The sequence below is a fragment of the Rhinopithecus roxellana genome, chromosome 12 (assembly GCF_007565055.1).
Source record: "Rhinopithecus roxellana isolate Shanxi Qingling chromosome 12, ASM756505v1, whole genome shotgun sequence".
In the NCBI taxonomy this organism is placed as follows: Eukaryota; Metazoa; Chordata; class Mammalia; order Primates; family Cercopithecidae; genus Rhinopithecus; species Rhinopithecus roxellana.
The window spans coordinates 133,992,934-134,009,332 of record NC_044560.1 but is presented as its reverse complement, the minus strand read 5'-3'; the positions used below and the strand labels follow the sequence as shown (position 1 = coordinate 134,009,332).

Genomic DNA, 16,399 nt, shown 5'->3' with positions numbered 1-16,399 from the left:
CAGATGAGGAAAGGAGATCCAGAGATGTTAAATACTTGCCCAAGGTCACACAGAAAGTGCAACACTGGGATTTGAACAAGGTTTTGGTTGGGCATCTTTTCCTGCGGGAGCTCAGAAATATCTGTTGTCTAGCCCTTTCTCAGCCTCCCATCCTTCTCGGTTCCTTACCTATGTCACAGTTGACTTTGAGCTAAAGTCATCTCAGGGCAGCTAGGTGCCTATGTGAGCTGGCATCATTTCTCACTGTTTCTCCTTCCAAATACCTCCAGGAAAAAAAAGCAAGTCCTTTTCGGTCCAAGACATTAAAAAAGCCAGGCACAGTGGCTCATGCCTGTAATCCCAACACTTTGGGAGGCTGAGGCAGGAGGATTGCTTGAGCCTGGGAGTTGGAGACCAGCCTGGACATGTTAACATAGCAAGACCCCTCTACAGAAAATGTTAAAAATGAGCTGGGTGTGGTGGCGCATACTTGTAGTCCCAGTTACTCGGGAGGCTGAGGCAGGAGGATCGCTTGAGCCTAGGAGGTTGAGGCTGCAGTGAGTCATGATCACACCACTGGACTCCAGCCTGGGCTACAGATCAAGACCCTGTCCCAGGAGAAAAAAAAGGGCCAGGCACAGTGGCTCATGCCTGTAATTCCAGTACTTTGGGAGGCCAAAGCAGGCAGATCACGAGGTCAGGAGATCAAGACCATCCTGGCTAACATGGTGAAACCCCGTCTCTACTAAAAATACAGAAAATTAGCTGGGTGTAGTGGCACGCGCCTGTGATCCCAGCTACTCGGGAGGCTGAGGTAGGAGAATCACTTGAACCCGGGAGGCGGAGGTTGCAGTGAGCCGAGATCATGCCATTGCACTCCAGTCTGGGAGATAGAGCGAGACTCCGTCTCAAAAAAAAAAAAAAAGAAAAGGAAAGAAAAGAAAAAAAGTGTGTGCTAAAAAAATTCAACAGGTACTTAAGAGTGTATGGTGGAAAGTAAGTCTTTCTCCTACACTCAGACCATGAATGGATGTCTCAGGTCTTCTCAGGCACATTTGATGTATGCACCAGCCATATGCATGTGTGTGCCATTTATTTTTCACTCTACACAAGTAGTACCTAATACGGTGAGGTTGTTACGATTACAGACTTCAGAGGCAAAGTTCCTGGGTATAAATCTGAACTCCGTCACTCCCAAGCTAAGTGGCTTTGGGCAAGTGATTTCACCTCCCTGTGCCTCAGTTTGCTAGTCTGTACAATGGGATGGTAATAGCACCTACCTCATGGACTTGAGAAGTCAGCAACTTCGTATCTGTAAAGCCCTTAGAGCTAGCAGTATGTGGCACTCAATAAAATGTTGACTAATGATGATTCTTACTTCTGTAATATGCTTTTTTTGTACCAATTATAAATATTAATATTTTAATGTCACTTTTCTATTATTCTCCTGTACCTTGCTTTTGTCACCAACACAGTGTAATTCAGAGATAATTACAGAGACACACAGTAGGTCTTTTTTCTTTTCTTTTCTTTTTTCGTTTTTGAGACCAAGCCTCGCTCTGTCACCCAGGCTGGAGTGCAGTGGCAGGATCTCAGCTCACTGCAACCTCCACCTCCTAGGTTCAAGCGATTCTCCTGCCTCAGCCTCCCGAGTACCTGGGATTACAGGCACCTGCCACTGTGCCCGGCTCATTTTTGTATTTTTAGTAGAGACGGGGTTTCCCCGTGTTGGCCAGGCTGGTCCCGAACTTCAGACCTCAAATGATCCACCCGCCTCGGCCTCCCAAAGTGCTGGGATTACAGGCGTGAGCCACCACACCTAGCCACAATAGGTCTTATATCTTATGGTGCCTCCTCTGGGACACATGTCCCATAAATAATTTCAACATCCCCTGTTGATGATATGTGGGTGTTTTCCAGTATTTTGCTGGTACAACAATGCTGCAGCAAACATCTTGCGGTTTAAGATCTAATGAAGGGATCGAGTGAGGCAGGAGTTCAAGACTGCACTGGGCAACATAGCAAGACCCTCCCTGTACAAAAAATTTAAAAATTAGCCGGGTGTGGTGGAACACCAGCTATTCAGGAGGCTGCGGCAGGAGGATCACTCCAACCCAGATGTTTGGGACTAGCTTGGACAGTATGTGAGACCCCATCTCTGCTGGGCATGGTGGCTCATGTCTGTAATTCCAGCACTTTGGGAGGCCGAGATGGGAGGATTATTTGAGGCCAGGAGTTTTAGACCAGACTGGTCAAAATGGTGAGACCCCATCTCTATTTTTTTTTTTTTTTTTTAAAGATGATAAAAGGTCGGGTGCAATGACGCACATCTGTAATCCCAGCACTTTGGGAGGCTGAAGCGGGTGGATCGCTTGAGGTCAGGAGTTCGAGACCAGCCTGGCCAACATGGTGAAACCTCACCTCTACTAAAAATACAAAAATTAGTCGGGTGTGGTGGCAGATGCCTGTAATCCCAGCTACTCAGGAGGCTGAGGCAGGAGAATTGCTTGAAATGGGGAGGTAGAGGTTGCAGTGAGCCGTGATGGCACCACTGCACTCCAGCCTGGGTGACAGAGTGAGACTCTGTCTCAAAAAAAAAAAGATGATGATGATGAAAAAGAAACCCCCATCTCCTAAAAAAAAAAAAAAAATTAAAAATTAAACTAATTAACTGGACGTGGTGATTCGCATCTGTAGTTCCAGTTACTTGGGAGGCTGAGATGGGAGGATCACTTGAGCTGGGGAGTTCGAGGCTGCAGTAAGCAATGACTGCACCACTCCACTCCAGCCTGGGTGAGAGAGTAAGACCCTGTTTCTAAAAAAATAAAATAAAATAAAAAATTAAAGGGCTCCTGTACATGGCTACCAAGGTTCCTCCCTTAGAAGATGTCACCGTTCCCTGGCCTGTGGGGGTGGGCCGGTGTGGGAAGGATAGACCGCCATCATCGGTTCATTTACATAAAACAACTATTATGTGCGGTGCCTGGCAGGGCTGGGGGACAGCAGAGGCAGAGAAAGCCATACACCCTGCCCTCATGGAGCTTGTGATCCAGTGGAAAAGAAATACCCATTTCCAGCCATGAGTGGCCTAGAGGGGCCGAGAGGTGGGATGAGGGCTGGTCATGTATCACAGAGAAGATCTAAGGGAAGGAAAGTGGTGGGCCCTGTTAAAAAGCATGGAATGGTATTCCAGAGGGCATTACTGAGCCTGCAGAGGTCTGGAGCATGCATGGGTCACGCCTGATCAAGGATATTCAAGTCGCTCCATGTGACCAGACTGGACCACAGAGGTCTAAGGGGGAGAGGGCAGATGAGCCAGATAGAATGACAGGGAGGAGAGTACGAGGGGCTCTGGAAACCGAGGGGTTTGGAAGTTTTCCTGAGGGCCTAGAGGGTCATGGAAGGTTCTAGAGCACTGGTTCTCAAGGTGTGGTCTCCAGACCACTAGTATCAGCATCACCTAGGAACTTGCCAGAAATACAAATTATCAGGCCCCACTCCAGATCTACTGAATCAAAAATTCTGGAAGTAGCCAGGTACTCACTCAGGAGGCTGAGGTGGCAGGATCACATGAGGCCAGAAATTCAAGGCTAACTTGAGATAGGGTATTGCTCTTTTGCCCAGGCTGAAATGCAGTGGTGTGATCACAACTCACTGAATTTCCGTGTATTTCAGAGCTCACTGCAGCCTCAAACTCCTGGGCTCAAGTGATCTTCCTGCCTCAACCTCCCAGGTAGCTAGGATCGCAGGGATGGGCCACCACACTGGGCTAATTAAAAAAAAAAAAAGTTAGCAACAGGGTCTCACCATATTGCCCAGGCTGGTCTCAAGTGATCCTCCTACCTCAGCCTCCCAAAGTACTGGGATTACAGGTGTGCACCACCACAGCTGGTTTAATTTTTTTTTTTCTTTTTTTTTTTTTGAGACAGGGTCTCATTCTGTTGCCCAGGCTGGAGTGCAGTGGAGGGATCTCGGCTCACTGCAACCTCTGCCTCCTGGGTTTAAGCAACTCCTGCCTCAGCCTCCCGAGTAGCTGGGATTACAGGTGCCCGCCACCATGCCCGGCTAATTTTTGTATTTTTTGGTACAGACAAGGTTTTATGTTGGCCAGGCTGGCATCGAACTTCAGACCTCAAGTGATCCGCCTGCCTCAGCTTTCCAAAGTGCTGGGATTATAGGCATCAGCCACTATGCCCAGCCAGAGACCCCATCTATAAAACAAAAACAAAAATTCAGGGTGTGATGCCCACCAACCTGGCTTACCCAGCCCTTTAGGTGAGTCTAATGCATGCTCAAATTTGAAAAACACTGGGTTAAATGTCTAGTCTGAACTCATCAAAAAGTCATGGCCTGAATCCTTACCTATAAGGCATCAGAATGCAAATGAAAATTAATGAATATTTTACTTGAGCCAGGCACACTTCCCACAACCGTGTGAGATGGCTGTCCTTGTCCTGTTTTTTAGAGGATGGTAGCTAAGCAGCCGATTCATTCTCACAAGGTCTCTAGGAAACCACACTTTTTTTTTTTTTTTTTTTGTTGAGACGGAGTCTCGCTCTGTCGCCCAGGCTGGAGTGCGGTGGCCGGTTCTCAGCTCACTGCAAGCTCCGCCTCCCGGGTTTACGCCATTCTCCTGCCTCAGCCTCCCGAGTAGCTGGGACTACAGGCGCCCGCCACCTCGCCCGGCTAGTCTTTTGTATTTTTAGTAGAGACGGGGTTTCACCGTGTTAGCCAGGATGGTCTCGATCTCCTGACCTCGTGATCCGCCCGTCTCGGCCTCCCAAAGTGCTGGGATTACAGGCTTGAGCCACCGCGCCCGGCCGGAAACCACACTTTTTAAAGGAGTAATCTCACACTTTTTAAAGCTATAATCCCAGCACTTTGGCAGGCCGAGGTGGGTGGATCACCTGAGGTCAGGAGTTGGGACCAGCCTGGGCAACATGGCGAAACCCCGTCTCTACTAAAAATACAAAAAATAAATTAGCCAGGCGTGGTGGCGGGAGCCTATAATCCCAGCTACTCGGGAGGCTGAGGCAGGAGAATCGCTTGAATCCGGAGCGGGGGCGCGGAGGTTGCAGTGAGCCGAGATCGCGCCACTTCACACTCACACTTCACTCCAGACTGGGTGAAAGAGCGAAACTCCGTCTCAAAAAAAAAAAAAGAATATTTGGGTAGAAGGACAAGTAGGGACGGTGCTTGCTGCCAGAATAACCAATAGAAACTCCTTCAAGGCCTTCCTGGCACAAACATTGTCTCCAGCACCCTCTGCCGACCAGGCCCCGCGCTCTGAGTGCTGAGACTACCGCCGGACCTCGGTGTCTTAGTGCTTGCGCATTACCTTGGAGACAGCGTGAGTGGAGGGCGTGCCTCTGCAAAGGCGGAAGTCGGCTGTGGAAGTGTGGGCGGCCATTTTGAGACCGGGCAAGAGGGGCGGGACTGGTGCGGCCGAGTGACAGTTGACCGGTTTTAACCAAGTGACTGGTACCACGGGGCCGGGGAGAAAGAGCGGTGCCATCCTGGGGCGGGGGGATGCCGGGGACGCGGAGGAATTAGGAAGGGGAGGGGTGGGGGGAGGCGAGAAGGGGAGAGGCAGGGGAAAGAGGGGAGAGTCGTAGGAGCTGGCAGAGGAGGGAAAGGGGGAGCCGAACGTGAAGGGCGAAGGGCGGGGCGGGGTAGGAGAGTCGGGGTACAAAGCAGGCAGGTGTTAATGGCATGGGAAGGAAGAGTAAGAAGTGGGTCAAGAAGGTGTCGCGGTACGAGGGGAAGGTGAGACTCAAGAAGGTGCCGGCTAAGAAGCTAGGGCCGGCGTGGAAGGAGAAGGTGTGGGGCGAGGAAACAACGAAGGGCAAGGAAAGATCCCGAGGCGAAGAGACAGTCTTCATCGAGACGGGGCAGGGCGAGGAGGAGGGGCGTGACCAGAGGGCGGGACGGGGCGAGGGGCCGGTGCGAGAAGAACCAATCGTCGAGAACCCGGGGAAGGGACGGGTCCATACAGACCCGGTGAAGAAACAGGGGCGGGGCCGGGAGCGGAAGCAGAGCGAGGAGAAAGCCCTGGGCAAGAAACAGGAGCCTGGCCGAAAGCAAGAGCAGGGGCGGGGCCGGGAGCAGGGGCGGGGCCAGGAGCAAGAGCAGGGGTGGGGCCGAGAGCAAGAGCAGGGGCGGGGCCCGGAGAGGGGCAAGACCAGGCACAGTACCCAGCCCCTGGGCAGACCCCGAGCAAGGAGAAAGGGGCGATACCAAGAGAAGTGCGAGGGTAGGGCAAGAAGTTGGGGCAGAGCCGGGTGGAAGTACACGGGTGCGATCGCAGGCAGGAGCAGGACGGGGGAACACAAGAGGGGGGCTGTCAAAGCGAGAAATAGAAACCAAGATCAGGTGAAGAGCAAGAGTGGAATACAGAGAAGGGGCGGAACAAGGAGCAAGGTGGAGATAAAGTTAAAGGAAGAGACGTGGAGGCGGGGCGGAACGAGGCGCAGGAGCAGGAGTGTGGCCAGAAACATTAGTAGGGCTGGGGTCCGGAGCAATAGCAGAGGTGCGATCCCCACGAGGGTTCCCAGGCGCAAGAGCAGGGGCGGGACCAGGAGCAAGTGCAGAGGCGGAGCCAGGAGCAAGTGCAGAGGCGGAGCCAGGAGCAAGAGCAGGGGCGGGGCTAAAAGTCCGTGCGGGAACAGGGCCAGGAGCAAGAGCAGGGGCGGGGCCAGGAGCAAGAGCCGGGGCGTGACCAGGAGCAAGGGCTGTGCGAGGCGCAGAAGCCAGGTGAAGTCTTAGAAGTGGGCTCCAGAGAGCTGTCCTGCGTGGGTGTTGACGCCTGCGTTCTCCAGGTTCTAGCCACATTATGTGCGGCCCAGCCATGTTCCCTGCCGGTCCTCGGTGGCCCGGAGTCCGAGTCTTGCAGATGCTGTGGGCCCTGCTGGCAGTGCTCCTGGCGTCGCAGAGGCTGTGGGCGATCAAAGATTTCGGCGAATGCACCTGGCAGGTTGTCCTGAACGAGTTTAAGAGGGTAGGCGAGAATGGTGCGAGCGACCGCTTCTTTGAGCAAGAGCTCGTGGACACAGTAGGCAACTTGTTTCACATGCTGGTGGACTCACCCATCGACCCGAGGGAGGTAAGGGGACCAGGGTCAAGCGAACCAGAGGGATTTTGAACCCGCACTCCACTCATTTCTGAACATGCGGCCGAACCTCTCTTTGCAGAAATACCTGGGCTTCCCTTACTACCTGAAGATCAACTACTCCTGCGAGGAAAAGGTGAGTGGGTGCAGCACGGATAGGCTTATTCTATCAGCCTTGGTTTTCCCATCTCTAACATTTTTATTAATTTATTAATTATTTTATTTTTTTTGAGATGGAGCCTTGCTCTGTTGCCCAGGCTGGAGTGCAGTGGCGTGATCTCGGCTCACTGCAACCTCCGCCTCCCGGGTTCAAGCGATTCTCCTGCCTCGGCCTCCCAAGTAGTTGGGACTACAGGCATGTGCCACCACGCGCGGCTAATTTTTGTATTTAGTAGAGACAGGGTTTCACCGCGTTGCCCAGGCTGGTCTCAAACTCCTGACCTCATGTGACCCACCTGCCTCAGCCTCCTAAAGTGCTGGGATTACAGGCATGAGCCACTGTGCCTGGCCCACATCTCAATATTTTAATAGTGGTAGCCCCATCCAACCCTGGTGGCTTTAAGGATTCAAGAAGGCTGTGTGCAGTTCCCAGTAACCCACCAAGCACCTAGTAGGTGCTCAAGTAAGCTGCTTTTTTGTTCCATTTTTTGTTTTGTTTTGTTTTGTTTTTTGAGGTGGAGTCTAGCTGTGTAGCCCAGGCTGGACTTCAGTGGCGCCATCTCGGCTCACTGCAAGCTCCACCTCCCAGGTTCACACCATTCTCCTGCCTCAGCCTCCCGAGTAGCTGGGACTACAGGCACCTGCCACCATGCCCGGCTACTTTTTTGTATTTTTAGTAGAGACGGGGTTTCACCGTGTTAGCCAGGATGGTCTCAATCTCCTTACCTCGTGATCCGCCCGTCTCGGCCTCCCAAAGTGCTGGGATGACAGGCGTGAGCCACCTTGCCCGGCCTTGTTTCATGTTTTTAAAGCTTTGAGTAGGAGTTTACCATATATATAATTCACACACCATAAAATTCATTATTATTATTATTATTATTATTATTATTATTCTTTTGAGTCAGGGTCTCACTCTGTTATCCCATCTGGAGTGCAATGGCGAAATCACAGCTCACTGCAGCCTTGACCTCCTGGGCTCAAGTGAACCTTCTTCATCAGCCTCTTGAATAGCTGGGACTAATTGTGTGCCACCACACCACCATGGGAGGATCGCTTGTATCCAGAAGTTCAAGACTAGCCTAGGTCAATTTGGCTGGGCATGGTGGCTAACACGTGTAGAAATGCTAAGGCAGGAGCATCATAATGAGCCTAGGAGGTTGAGGCTGCAGGGGGCTGTGATCATGCCACTACATTCCAGCCTGGGTGACAGAGCTAGCCTCTGTCTTTATTTTTATTAATTAATTTATTTATTTTTGAGATGGAGTCTCACTCTGCTGTTGGGGTGATGAGACCCAACACCAGGTCATGGGGGCAACAAAGTCCGGCGGAGTCAAAGGATTGAGAAAAGGACAGTTTGAGAGAGAGAAGTGGGACCAAAGAGCCATTGCTAGTGTATGGAGGCTGCGAAGGCCCAAGCTCTGGGAGCCCACGCTATTTATTGGTAATCCAACAAAGAAACAGGTGGTGAGAATGTGGGGGTCAAAAGGGCACATTGCATTAAGCACATGATTGACAGCTGTGATGGCTTAGCATTTGCTCTGCTACTGGAGATAATGGAGAGCAGGTTATTTTAACTCAAGATACAATCAATCCTGGGAGCACAAGGAGCAAGAAGCCAGCAAGTGTAGACACATTCCAGAGCCACGAGCCCTGGATTCTATCCAAGCCACGAGGGATTTTATGCCCTGGGCTTAGATTATGGTGCATCGGGGTAGCCTTCCACCCTTTAGCACGTGGCTTGGCATTCCAAAGGCCACAAGCGGTTTTAGACCCTGGATCCTGGACATGTTCCAAGACTCTTTTACATTATGTCAGACATGCAAGCCCTGCCTCAGCTTCTCCTAACACTCTGTCGCCCAGGCTGGAGTGCAGTGGCGCGATCTCGGCACACTGCAGTCTCTGCCTCCTGGGTTCAAGAGATTCTCCTGCCTCAGCCTCCTGAGTAGCAGGAATTAAAGTTTTTAATTTTGGTGAAGCCCAGTTTATCAATTTTTTTCCTTTTTTTTTTTTTTGCTTGTGTTTTTTGTGTCATTTACAAAGGCCTTGCCTAACTAAGGCAATGAAGACTTACTCATAATTTCTTCTAAGAGATTTTTAGTTTTAGCTCTTATATTTAGGTCTTTCATCCATTTTGAGTTAATTTTTGTATATGGTGTGAGGTCCAAGCTTTTACATGTGCATATCCAGTTGTCCCAGTACCATTTGGTGAGATGATTTTTTTTTTTTTTTTTTTTTTTTGAGACTGAGTCTTGTTCTGCCACCCAGGCTGGAGTGCAGTGGCATGATCTCGGCTCACTGCAGCCTATGCATTCTGGGTTCAAGTGATTCTCCTGCCTCAGCTGCCCAAGTAGCTGGGACTACAGATGTGTGCCACCACGCCCGGCTAATTTTTGTATTTTTAGTAGAGACAGGGTTTCACCATGTTGGCCAGGCTGGTCTCGAACTCTTGACCTTAAGTGATCCACTGGCCTCAGCCTCCCAAAGTACTGGGATTACAGGCATGAGCCACCATGCCCGGCCTACACAGTTTTAATTACTGTAGCTTTGTAGTAAGTTTTCAAATGGGGAAGTTTGAGTCCTCCAACTTTGTTCCTCTTTTTCTAGATTGTCTTGGCTATAGTTAATTGTTTGGGTTCTGAAGCCAGGCACATAATAACTGTGTGTTCTCAGGCTAGTTACTTAACCTGTCTGTGCCAAAGTTTTCTCATCATTAACAAGGGTATGGTAATAATGAACAAGGGTATGGTAATAATGATATAGTGATTAAATATGTGTAGAGCATGCATAGTACCTGGCTCATAGAAAAGGCTCTGTGTGGAAATAATACCTTTTTCTATTCACTCAACACCCACTATGAATTAGGCCCCCCTTTTATTTCAGATGATACAATGGTGAATAAAATGGTCAGGTTTTTCTTGTGGATTCAGTTGTCTGGGGAGGCAGATAATCAGCAAGTAAATGCATTAAAAATGAAATAATAGGTCAGGCACGGTGGCTCACGCCTGTAATCCCAGCACTTTGGGAGGCTGAGGCGGGCAGATCACAAAGTCGGGAGATCAAGACCAGCCTGGCTAACCCGGTGAAACCCCATCTCTACTAAAATTACAAAAAATTAGCCAGGCGTGGTGGCAGGCGCCTGTAGTCCCACTTACTCGGGAGGCTGAGGCAGGAGAATGGTGTGAACCCGGGAGGCGGAGCTTGCAGTGAGTCAAGATCACACCACTGCACTCCAGCTTGGGTGACAGAGCAAGACTCTATCAAAAAAAAAAAAAAGAAAATAAAAGAAATTTTATGTATTATATATATACATATATTTTTTGAGATGGAATTTCGCTCTTGTTGCCCAGGCTGGAGTGCAGTGGCACTATCGCGGCTCACTACAACTTCCACCTCCTGAGTTCAAGCGATTCTCCTGCCTCAGCCTCCCAGCTAGTTGAGATTACAGGCATACGCCACCACCCCGGCTAATTTTGTATTTTTAGTAGAGACGGGGTTTCTCCATGTTGGTCAGGCTGGTCTTGAACTCCCAACCTCAAGTGATCCGCCCACCTTGGCCTCCCAAAGTGCTGGGATTACAGGCATGAGCCACCACGCCTGGCCAATAATTTTATTTTTTTAGAGACAGGGTCCTCCGCTGTCATCCAGGCTGAAGTGCAGTGGGTCGATCATAGCTCATTGCAGCCTCCTGGGCCCAAGTTATCCTCCTGCCTCAGCCTCCCAAGTAGCAGGGTCTACAGGCGTGAGCCATCACACCAGTGGACTTTCAATTAGACAGGGTCTCACTATGTTGCCTAAGGCTGGCATGAAAATTTCTGAGAGTAATATTAATAAATGCAAAGAATAAAATGAGGTGATATGTTAGAAGGGGGGGCACTGTTTTAGTGGGCATGGTTGGAGAAGGTCACTTTGGAAAGGCTTGAGCAGAGATGATCAAATGATGAATGAATGATCAAATGATGAATGATCAAACAATGAAAAGTGGGGACTATTACGAGAGCCAGGCAAAGCATTCTAGTCTGAGGGAAGAGCCAGCACGATTGCCCAGAGGTAGGAAAGAGGTCAGCATGTGTTAGAAACTATGAAGAGGACTTTGTGGCTGGAGCAGAGTGAGTGAGAGGGAGTGTGGGAGGAGAGGTCAGGGAGGTGATGGGGGAAGGTTTTTAGGCTTGATTGGCCATGGTGAGGACTTGGGTTTTACTCTGAGACAGAGCCTGAGTAAATGTAGAGGAGGGATGGGATCTGATTCCAGGCTTCACTGGCTCCCTCCTGTTGTTTGGAGGCAGGGCAGGAGCAGGGAGACAAGGAAGAGGCTGCTGCATTGCCCAGGCAGGAGATGACAGGGACAGGACCAGGGTGTTAGCGGCTACTGTCATCTTCACAGGAAGGAGGTCCCTGCCCCGACTAGCACCACCTCCTGGAATAGGAACTCAGGCAGGGCCAGGGACCGGTGTAGTTGACAGGATTGAAATGAGCCTGGTGCTGGGTGTGGTGACTCATACCTGTAATCCCAGCACTTTGGGAGGCCGGGGAGAGAAGATTGCTTGAGCCCAAGAATTCAAGACCAACCTGGACAGCATAGGAGACCCTGTCTCTGCAAAAAAATCAAAAAATTGGGCTGGGCATGGTGGCTCATGCCTGTAATCCCAGCACTTTGGGAGGCCAGGGCGGGTGGATCACCTGAGGTCAGGAGTTCGAGACCAGCCTGACCAACATGGTGAAACCCCATCTCTACTAAAAATGCAAAAATTAGCTGGGCATGGTGGCACATGCCTGTAATCCCAGCTACTCGGGAGGCTGAGGCAGGAGAATCGCCCGAACCTGGGAGGTGGAGGGTGCAGTGAACTGAGATGGTGCCATTGTACTCCAGCCTGGGCAACAAGTGCGAAACTCCATCTTGAAGAAAAAAAAAAATCTAAAAATTAACCGGGTGTGGTAGTGGTACCTGTAGTCCCAGCTATTTGGGAGGCTGAGGCAAGAGGATTGCTGAAGTCTGGGAGGTCACAGTGAGCTGTGATGGCACCACTGCACTGCAGGCTGGGCAACAGAGCAAGACCTTATCTTTTTTTCTTTCTTTTTTGTTTGTTTGTTTGTTTGTTTTTTTGCAAGACCTTATCTTAAAAAAAAAAAAAAAAAAGGCCAGGTGCAGTGGCTTACACCTGTAATCCTAGCACTTTAGGAGGCTAAGGCTGGAGTATTGCTTGAAGCCAAGAGTTCAAGACCAACCTGGCCAACATAGCAAGACCCTGTCCCATGTAAAAAAAAAATAATTAAAGAAATAAATAAATTACAGAAATAGCCAGCCTGGGCAACATAGTAGACTCTGTCCCTACAAAAATTAAACCATTTTCAAAGAAAGAAAAAGAGGCTAGGCATGGTGGCTCATGCCTGTAATTCTAGCACTTTGGGAGGCCGAAGCAGGCAGATCAGTTGAGATCAGGAGTTTAAGACCAGCCTGGCCAACATGGTAAAACCTCGTCTTTACTAAAAATACAAAAAGTAGCCGGGCGTGGTGGTGCACACGTGTAGTCCCAGCTACTCAGGAGGCGGAGGCAGGAGAATCACTTGAACCCAGGAGACAGAGGCTGCAGTGAGCCAAGATCATGCCACTGCACTCTAGCCTGGGCGGCAGAGTGAGACTCCTTCTTAAAAAAAAAAAAAGGAAAAGGAGCCTGGCAAAGAAAGTCAGCCCTCTGGATGAAGGGCTGTGCACAGGCGACTGGATCTGGTAAATCCCTCGCCCTGGTCCCACAGCGACCAAGGCCTCCCCTTGGTGGCCTGAGTGCCGCCTTCTCTCAGGGACGCCTCTTAGTCTTCACTGGTGCTGGTCCGCGTGCCTGAAACATCCTTCTCCTCTTCTCTCATCTCCACTCTAAGCGCTCCCCACCCTTTTCTATCCAGCCAGGATCGCACATCCCTGGGAGGCTGTCCAGGCATGCCCTGTCACCCTCATCCTCAGTTCCTTCCTGTATAACTACCCCATCCCACCCTCACCCCAAGCTCCAGGCCCAGAACCTGGCTGTCCTCTGACTTGCATAGGTGGCAGAAAGTCTGCTGCAGAGAGGGTGGAAGCCCACCTCAAGAGTGAGACTGGGGGTCAGATGAGATGGCTCACGCCTTTAATGCCAGTACTTTGGGAGGCCAAGGTGGGAGGCTCACTTGAGACCAGGAGTTCAAGACCAGCCTAGGCAATGTAGTGAGATCTCATCTCTCTTTTTTTTTTTTTTTTTAAGCTGGAACTGGGAATTCCTGGAGTGGAAAGCAGCACCCTAGGTGCCACATCCCTCCCACCTTCCCAGCATCCCTCCCACCTGCACAGTTTTGCTCATCCCATGCTGTCCTTCCCTATGTATTCCCTACATGCACATTCTGTCTGCAGACACTGGCTCTGGAGTCATCTCCTCCAGGAAGGCCTCCGACTCCCTCCACAGCCCCTTACCCCTCTGCCCCCTCCTAGGCTGGCCCATCCCCCATCCAAGCCCCAAACCTAGACCGTGTCCTCTGACCATCACATGGTGGACAGTGTGCTGCCCCCGGCCAGCCCAGGAGACAGGCTGTTCGAGGTGGGCTCAAGGCAGGGGGCACCCAGAGGCTACCATAAGGACACACTTGTGGGGCCATCTCACCCTCAGCACTCTGAGGACCTGGTGCGCATGGGCCACCTGACGGGGCTAAAGCCCATGGTGCTGGTCACCTTCCAGTCGCCAGTCAACTTCTACCGCTGGAAGATAGAGCAGCTACAGATCCAGATGGAGGCTGCCCCCTTCCGCAGCAAAGGTGGGCCTGGGGGAGGCTGGAGGGGTCACAGTCTGGCAGGGGTTTGGGGTTTGCTGGGGGCCCCTGTGGGGCCATGATCTGAGGAGGGTATGTGGGGGGGCAGGAGCTCAGCACATTCCATGGCCTAGATGGGGCCACACAGAGGCCCCAGTGGGACCCATGGCATGGAGGCGGGTATGGGGAGTTGTGGGGAGATCCCAGTGTGGTCTGGGGCCTGGAACCGGCCATTGGGAGGCCCCAGCAGTTTCAGTGCCCAGGGCCTCCCTGCAGAGCCATGCATGGCAGAGGAAGTATGTGGCATGAGCTGGTACACGCCCATGCCTATCAAGAATGGCAGTGTGGTCATGCGTGTGGACGTCAGCAGCAATGGCCTGGGGACCTTCATTCCAAATAAAAGGTATCCTTTCCCAAGCTGGGGGCCAGGGTGGACTCCAGGGGAATTCCTCACCCCCGGGTCCCCAGAGGAGCCAGTGGGAGATCCAAGGGAGAGAATGGGGAGAGAGGCAGCTGCGAGCTGTGGAACCCCTGACACTGGGACCTCACCTGCGCCTGTCCTGCACCTGCTGCTAGGTTCCAGGTGAATATCAATGGCTTCCTGAAGAGAAAGCAGGACAATAACATCCAATTCACTGTGGGAGATGAGGTGAGGGAATCTGGGCAGGGGAAAAAGACAATGGTCTGGGCCTTAGGCTGACGCCCTGGTTACTTCCCAGATAAGCAGCAGATCCCATTTAGGGAGCACCAACTTCATGCCAGGCCCCACGTGAAGATTCCATTAATCTCCCCAGTGACTCTTTGAGGGGACATACTCTCACATATTCCATTATAAAGAGGAGAAAACTGAGGTCCCAAAGGGATGGAACCATTTTCCCATAGTCCCTCAGCATGGAAGGAGACTTGAAGTTATCTGCCTATCTGCCTGACTCCTGTACATACCTGTACACACACACACACATACACACACACACACATTTTTTTTTTTTTTTTGAAACGGCCTCGCTCTGTCATCCAGGCTGGAGTGCAGTGCTGCAATCATGGCTCACTGTAGACTTGACCTCCTGGGCTCAAGCAATACTCCCACTTCAGCCTCCTGAGTAGCTGGGACCACAGGCATGTACCACCATATCCAGCTAAGTTTTTAATTATTAGTTAATTATTGTTTTTGAGCCAGAGTCTTGCTCTGTCCCCCAGGCTAGAGCGCAGTGGTATGATCTCGCCTCATTGCAACCTCCACCTCCTGGGTTCAAGCAATTCTCCTGCCTCAGCCTCCCAAGTAGCTGGGATTACAGGTGCCCATCACCACGCCAGGCTAATAATTGTTTTATTTTTTGTAGAGACGAGGCCTCACTCTGTCATCCAGGCTGGAGTGCAGGGGAGTGACCTCGTCAGGCTCAGGTGATACTCTCCCCTCAGTTTTTGTATTTTCAGTAGAGGCAGGGTTTTACCATGTTGCCAGGGTTGGCTGAAGTGATCCGCCCACCTCGGTCTCCCAAAGTGCTAGGACTACAGGCGTGAGCCACTGCGCCCAGCCCATGCCCATATTCAATTTTTTTTTTTTTTTTTTTTTTTTTTTGAGACAGAGTTTCGCTTTTGTTGCCCAGGCTGGAGTGCAGTGGTGTAATCCTGGCTCACCGCAACCTCTGCCTCCCGGGTTCAAGCGATTCTCCTACCTCAGCCTCCTGAGTAACTGGGATTATAGGCACATGCCACCATACCCAGCTAATTTTTTTTATTTTTATTTTTATTAGAGATGGGGTTTCTTCATACTGGCAGGCTGGTCTGGAACTCCTGACCTCAGGTGATCCACCCGCCTCAGCCTCCCAAAGTGCTGGGATTACAGGCATGAGCCACCACGCCTGGCCTCATACCCATATTCTTAATCCTGATGCATTCACCCATTCATTCATGCTGTCACTCAGCAGGCACTTACTGAGCACACGTTGTTGAATCATGGGGACACAGCAGTGAACCCACAGACCCAAATCTCTGCCCTCCTGGAGCTGTCACTGTAGTAGGGGAGACAGATGGCAACCCGGCAAACTGGTAAATGTGAAAATCAAGTGAATTCCATAGTAGGGTAGAGGGCTGGGCTGGGCGCGGTGGCTCAAGCCTGTAATCCCAGCATTTCGGGAGGCCGAGACGGGCGGATCACGAGGTCAGGAAATCGAGACCATCCTGGCTAACACGGTGAAACCCCGTCTCTACTAAAAAAAAAAAATACAAAAAACTAGCCGGGCGAGGTGGCGGGCGCCTGTAGTCCCAGCTACTCGGGAGGCTGAGGCAGGAGAATGGCGTAAACCCGGGAGGCGGAGCTTGCAGTGAGCTGAGATCCGGCCACCGCACTCCAGCCTGGGCGACAGAGCTAGACTCCGTCTCAAA

General features: G+C 51.2%; 1 protein-coding gene across 3 annotated transcripts in view; it reads left to right on the top strand.

Moving 5' to 3' along the window:
- Window positions 1–5,388: 5,388 nt before the first annotated feature.
- CATSPERG (cation channel sperm associated auxiliary subunit gamma) overlaps window positions 5,389–16,399 on the top strand; it is a 34,752-nt gene continuing 23,741 nt past the window's right edge. The window contains exons 1-6 of one of the 3 annotated variants that reach the window (XM_030912616.1): window positions 5,389–5,460; window positions 6,798–7,081; window positions 7,170–7,223; window positions 13,876–14,020; window positions 14,291–14,417; window positions 14,591–14,663. In XM_030912616.1, the coding sequence (XP_030768476.1) occupies window positions 6,812–7,081; window positions 7,170–7,223; window positions 13,876–14,020; window positions 14,291–14,417; window positions 14,591–14,663 (669 nt within the window). In that variant the 5' untranslated portion in view covers window positions 5,389–5,460; window positions 6,798–6,811. Of the gene's footprint in view, window positions 5,461–6,092; window positions 6,225–6,797; window positions 7,082–7,169; window positions 7,224–13,875; window positions 14,021–14,290; window positions 14,418–14,590; window positions 14,664–16,399 lie in introns of those variants that run through there. The other 2 variants (XM_030912617.1, XM_030912615.1) reach the window with 2 other exon arrangements.